The sequence below is a fragment of the Psammomys obesus genome, unplaced genomic scaffold (genome assembly GCF_907164565.1).
Source record: "Psammomys obesus unplaced genomic scaffold, mPsaObe1.curated_primary_1811, whole genome shotgun sequence".
Classification (NCBI taxonomy): Eukaryota; Metazoa; Chordata; class Mammalia; order Rodentia; family Muridae; genus Psammomys; species Psammomys obesus.
The window spans coordinates 3500961-3506960 of record NW_026596158.1 but is presented as its reverse complement, the minus strand read 5'-3'; the positions used below and the strand labels follow the sequence as shown (position 1 = coordinate 3506960).

Below are 6000 nucleotides of genomic sequence, written 5' to 3'. Positions count from 1 at the left end.
ACTCCCCACTAACCTTTTCTCTCCTACCTAGAACTGGAAGAGATTGGGGTGGAGAAAGGAGGTAGAGGCATTAAGGAATGCAAATAAACTAGTACAAAAAAGTACAACAACAATGACCTGAGTTTGATTCCTGGGATCCACATGGCGAAGAAGAGAACTGCTTTTAGCAAATTGTCCTCATACCACTTGGTGCTATAGCACATGTGCGTACCCACATAAGCGCGCTCTCTCTCCCACTTTTCATTACTGCCCCAGTGGGCATTAAACTTTACATGAATTCTTGGGAGACATGTTCAACTCTAGCAGACACAAACCCTGGGCCACGGATGACCTAGGAACCATGGGTACAAGCTGACGATGGGAAAGAATGTGCTCACTATGGGAGCATGAGAAGGAAATTTCGGTCTGAGACCTACAGAGGGAAGGAGAATCCAAGTGATTTGCATACCCAGGTAATGCCTTTATACTGAAGCAAGGACCCCAGGAAGCCAGTGTGCACCAATCACACCACAGCTCATTAATCTTCTCTCCTCTCAGCTCACCAGACATCCTACTTGCTGCTTGCATTCTGCTTTCATGCCAGTTGTTCATTCTTGCAGCAAGAATCTACCGCGCAGCTGCCCTGTGCCAGTTGCTACACTTGGCCCCGATGATGATGCAAACGGTGACCAAAACAACTTCATTTCTTGAAAATATTTGCATTCTAGCCAAGGAGGTAGACACACACCTATGACTACATAGACCTAAGTGCTTAGTGAAGGGGGGGGGGGGAAGCAAGCTGAGCAGAGGGGAGTGAAGTGAGGTCCATGGCAGTATTGTAAACAAGTATCTGAGGGTGGCTTTGAACAGAGTATAATGAATTGTGAAAGCTCTGCGTGAGGAAGGGATGCTTGATGTTTGGACTAGTGCAGAGTTGTGTAACAAACAAGAAGCTAAATCATGTATGCCCTTATAAGCCAAACCAGGAAGTCCGGTTTTCACTTTGTGTAACATGTAATCTGTGGAGAGTACTGAGTAGAGGCGGGGTGGTACCTGACTTGATTTCAGAGTCCACCACGCTACTTGAACATGAGCTCTCCCTACCTCCCACCCGCTGGCTGCTGTGTTAAAGACCCAGCGTGGGTTAAGAGTAATTCTTAGGAAGCTACAGCCAACAATTCCGGCCTGAGGCTTCTTGTAGGGCTGTAACGGATGGAGAGGATCCTGACTGAACAGACAAGATTTACAGTTGGAACAGATGTAGAGGTGAAGGAGAAGTCAAACCGGGGTTGGGGTCTTAGCAGCTAAGTAAACGGCCCCGGTTCCTAGTGACCTCAGAGAACAAGCTAGAGGGACCAGTTTGAAGTAAAACCGAGGACAGCTCCAGCTCTGGACCCAAACTTTTAAGACGCCAGTTTGGAGAGATGATCGTTGCTAAGAAACTGGAGTTGAAATAAGTGATCAAAGCTGCAGAAACACTTGGGGCTGGCGTTTCTTGCATACTTAAGTAGCCAATAGCAGCTTGAAAGCTAGGAGCCCGGATCAAGCCCTTTGAAAAGGGCTGGGACTCAGCGGGAAGGAAAAACAGTTTGGGGGACGGAGACCCAGCGCCTCCCCGGAGCGGCGGCCCTTGGGGTGTGAACCTCCTTGGGCGAAGATGGCTGCTCCGGCGTGACGATGAGAACTCCGTGACCCGCGGAAACCGACAGCCGGTCACGAGCTGGGAGGCGACCGCTTACAAAGACGCTGGGCTCGTGACAAAGTACAGCCCGCCTAGAAATGGCGGGGGCCGCAGGCGGCATCACCCGCGGGGGCGGCAGGGGAGGGAATGAGCGCTCGTCCAGGCTCCGCGCGGCGTCCAGCTGCCGTGAAAAGCCTCCAGCTCCCCGGAACGCCACCGGAGCGGCCAACAGCCCGGCCCCCGGGAGTCCCGGGCCGCCGCGGAGCCGGCCAGGAACCGTTCGCCGCTCGCCGAGTCTCGCGAGAGGGCGGGAGGCCTCGCCCTCCCAGCATGCCCCGCGCCGCCGCCGCCGCCGCCGCCGCCGCCGCCGCCGCGCCGCGGTTTGAGGGCGGGAGGCTGGGGGAGGGTAGCGGAGCCGGCGCGGCCGCCATGTTGGTTCTGAGGCGGCTGCTGTGAGGCGCCGGCGGAGCGGGCGGGCGGAGCGGCGAGCGCGGCGCGGGATCTGCCTGAGTGCGAGCGGCGGGCGACGGCGCCATGAGCGGGGGCACCCCTTACATCGGCAGCAAGATCAGCCTCATCTCCAAGGCGGAGATCCGCTACGAGGGCATCCTCTACACCATCGACACCGAGAACTCCACGGTAGCCCTCGCCAAAGGGACGGCGGCCCGGGCCTCGGGCCGGGGGGGGGGGGGGGCGCGGGCCGGGCGCCCCGCGCGGCCTTCGCGCTCTTCCCCGTCCCCGGTGCCCCGGGGAGGCCGCTCCCGGTCCCCCCACCCCCCCCCCCAGCGACGAGAGCCGCCCCGCGGCCTCCCCGGGCTCCTCTCCTTCCCCGAAGCCCCGCGCCTCCCATCCGGGGAAGTCCGGGAACGAGTGCGCGGCGCCCGGGGCGGGGCGGTCCTGAGGTCCCGGGGACCGGGCGGAGAACACACCCAGGTTCGTCTCTTCCGAGCCCGGGATTCGGTCGTTCCGTCTTCTGAACCGCCGAACAAAGCCGGGGGAGCCGAAGAATTTTTCCGCCCTGCCCCGAGTTGAAGGCGGATGTGTCGATTCCCCGGCACCCATTTTCTCGGCGCTCTCCATCTCGGTGGGTTGCCGAGTGAACTCCTGGAGTGATGCGCTCCAAACTTTGGGTCGGCGCCGCAGGACTTGGGATCTCTCGGAAGGCCGTCGGTGCCGTGGAGCCGGCCGCGTCCCGTTTGTCTCCTCGGATCGTTGTTACCTGTTCGGCCGGAGTTCTTGTGCAGCCCGAGGGTGCTCGTTGAAATGCCTGCTTGCTTGCTGTCTGTCCCCACGGGCCTCCTTCCTGGAACCTTGGTAGAAAGGAAAGTTCAAGTTTGATGATCCAGGGCTCTTGTACAGAATTCAGACCGAGGATTACGGGGGCGCTGCCCGAATCCGCTGTGCTTGTGTTGAAGGGGACCACCCTTACCCCATAGTCTTTAGTGTCCATACAGTCCCATCTGTGGGTTTTGTTTCCGTTCACACGTGCTGGACTTTTTGCTCTGCCAGGCAAGCAGAAGAAAAGTAAATTTGAGCTTCTGATCTTAGAAGATGTCCTAGAACAGTTTTTTGACGCTCAGGACGGGTATTTTTTTCACCACCAGGGGTGGAATTGTTAAGGCCCGCCTACGCTAAGAAAAGGGGTCCGGCATAGAAAGATTCTAAATCTAAAATCGCATCAAATCGTTAGCAGAATGGAAGAGTCATTTCCCAGTACCAAACAAGTTTTAATGACCCGGTTTTTAGATGTTTTGGTAGACCCTTTTAACAGTATTAGTTTGGGGACAGTATTAGCTTGGGCCTGGGTAAAAAAATATTTTTAGGGTATTGCACGGTAACTGATAGGGATTAGGGGTGTGGCCTGCTTGGAAGAGCGCTGGCCCAGCAAGTGGGAGGTCTGGGTTCCCTCCCCAGTACCATAAAACAAAGCTTAAAAAGGGGGGAGGGGCTACACTATGAAAACAGAGTGATGTTTTCCACCGTTGCATTGACAACAACAGAAACCCAACAAACCCTTGAATCAAACACTCAAAAAGTTAAGGAGTTTGCTTTTTTCAAGAGTATGGAGCCCGGTGCTGTGACACTCCCCTCGAGTTCCCGAACTAGGGAACATCCGGGCTGCTCAAGCAATCCACCTAGGTTATCTTAGAAAGCAGATAAATATAGGTATCTTGGTTGATAGAGTGCTTGCTCTTTTTGTTTGTTTTGTTTCTAGGCAGGGTTTCTCTGTGTGGCTTTGGCAGTCCTGTACTCTAGACTAGCCTGGCCTTGAACCTCTCTGAGTGCTGGGGTTACAGGCATTTGGCCACCGAGCCCGGCTGAGTGCTTGTTTATGTATCATTCGTAAATCCCTGGGTTCAGTCCTCAGTGAGAAAAGCCGCGTGTGGGTGGTGAGTCCCTGTAATTCTCCTAGGGAGGTGGACACAGGCTCAGGCGATCAGGAGCTGCCTGGTATCCATAACTCAAAAAAGACAAAAAATGAAAAGCCAAGGAACACCCCAGAACTCTCTTTGCCTTGTGGAGTATTGTAACGCACTGCCTGTTAAAGAACCTGCTTTCATCTTTTTAGACACTCACTGTGCTTCAGGCTCTGTGATTCTCCTTAGTATTTATTAAAGACTTGACCAGTGGTGTGAAGCTGGGCTTGGTGACACAGGCCAGCCTGGTCTATTTAGGGAGTTCCAGGCCAGCAAAACTAGAATGAGTATTATGTTATACCTATATGCTAACAGTGAGACCCTGCCTTAAAAGCAAGAAATCGAGAGGTGACTGTGATGTTTCTTAATCAGAAGCAGGTTATGCTTACTTTTATCTGTTTCTTACTGATGGAGACTTTACTTCATAGCGTTAGCTTTAATGACTGTATTAAAGGGTGGGGAAAAAGGTGTCTAAAGTTCTTGCTGCTCTCACCAAATGCTCTTCACACTGGCTGAGAACAGTATTTCTCAATAAAGCGGTTTGGAGATTTTTTTATTTTCATAGTCTTGTAGTTTGGGCTGGCTTCAAACTAGATAGGTAGTCAAGGATGACTTCAAAGTACTGATTTGCCAGCATCCACTTTGAACTCCTAATTCTTTAGTCACCACCTAGCTGCTGGGATTGTAAGGCATAACCAGGCTTAGTAACTTTATTATTTGTGTGTATGTGGTCTGTGTGGTGATAAGTGCATGTGAGTACAGGTGCTAGCAGAAGCCACAGGTGTCCGACCTCCCTCCCAGATGTTTGCTCTGGGCTGGTCAGTTGATCAACTGAGGCAGTCTCTCAGGCTGTAACCCTGGCAGACCTAGAACTGTGTAGCTCAGACTGGTCTTAAATTGTGGATCCTTTTGCCTCTGCCCTCCGAGGTACTACAGGTGTAAGCCCCCGTGCCCAGTCATTTGGGCTTTTGAGGTAGGGTTCTCACTGTGTACCCTGCTCTAGTTTTAAATATGAAGTCCTACTGCTTCTATCTTAGGAATACAGACTTGCACCAGCACAGCCCATTTTCAAGATTTTGAATGTATTAAATATTTCTTAATTGCAAACCTATCCACCTATTTATTCATTCATTCATTCATTCATTTTTTTTGTTGTTTTTCAAGACAGGTTTTCTCTGTGTAGCCCTGGCTGTCCTGGACTCACTTTGTAGACCAGGCTGGCCTCAAACTCACAGAGATTCCCCTGCCTCTGCCTCCCCAAGTGTACTTGACAAAAGGGAAACAAACAAACAAAAAAAAACTTTTATGACCCAAAGTTTTTTAAAATGTCTCAACAAAATATTTTATTAGAATAAATTATTGGACATCTTACTAGTTTTTAATAATTGTGATCATTTCATGTATATCTATAACATTGTTATTTAATCCATATACCAATATATGATTTTTCCTTAATGTCCAGGACCTAACACCTCAGTTTTCAAAATCAGAAGTTGGGAACTAGGGGGATGACTAAAGCCACCAAGCCTGACAGCTTGAGTTCAATTCTTAGGACCCATATGGTGGAAGGAGAAAACCAACTCCAACATATTGTCCTCTGACCTACACAAATGCACACAAAATAAATGTAATTTTTTAACCATCATTTTTATTTTATGTGTATAAGTGTTTTGCTTGCATGTATGTCAGTGCATCACACGCATGCATGGCGCCCACAGAGACCAGAACAGGCCATCAGACCCCCTGGGACTGGAATCACAAGTGGGTGTGAGCACTGAAAGAACAGCAATTGCTCCTAACCCTGACCGTTTCTCCAGCCCCAAATAATTGTTTTTACCTTACTAAAGAGCTGGAGAAATGGTGAGCTGTTAGGAGCGCAGCGGCTTGAACTTCATGGAGCTAGGCTTTTAACCTTCCAACAGG

General features: G+C 51.3%; 1 protein-coding gene across 1 annotated transcript in view; it reads left to right on the top strand.

Annotated features, from left to right (window-relative positions):
* Nucleotides 1–2073: 2073 nt before the first annotated feature.
* The window catches only part of Lsm14a (LSM14A mRNA processing body assembly factor), a 45143-nt gene continuing 41216 nt past the window's right edge, over nucleotides 2074–6000 (top strand). The window contains exon 1 of the mRNA XM_055594974.1: nucleotides 2074–2315. Coding sequence (XP_055450949.1) covers nucleotides 2195–2315 — 121 coding nt within the window. The 5' untranslated portion in view covers nucleotides 2074–2194. The remainder of the gene's footprint in view (nucleotides 2316–6000) is intronic.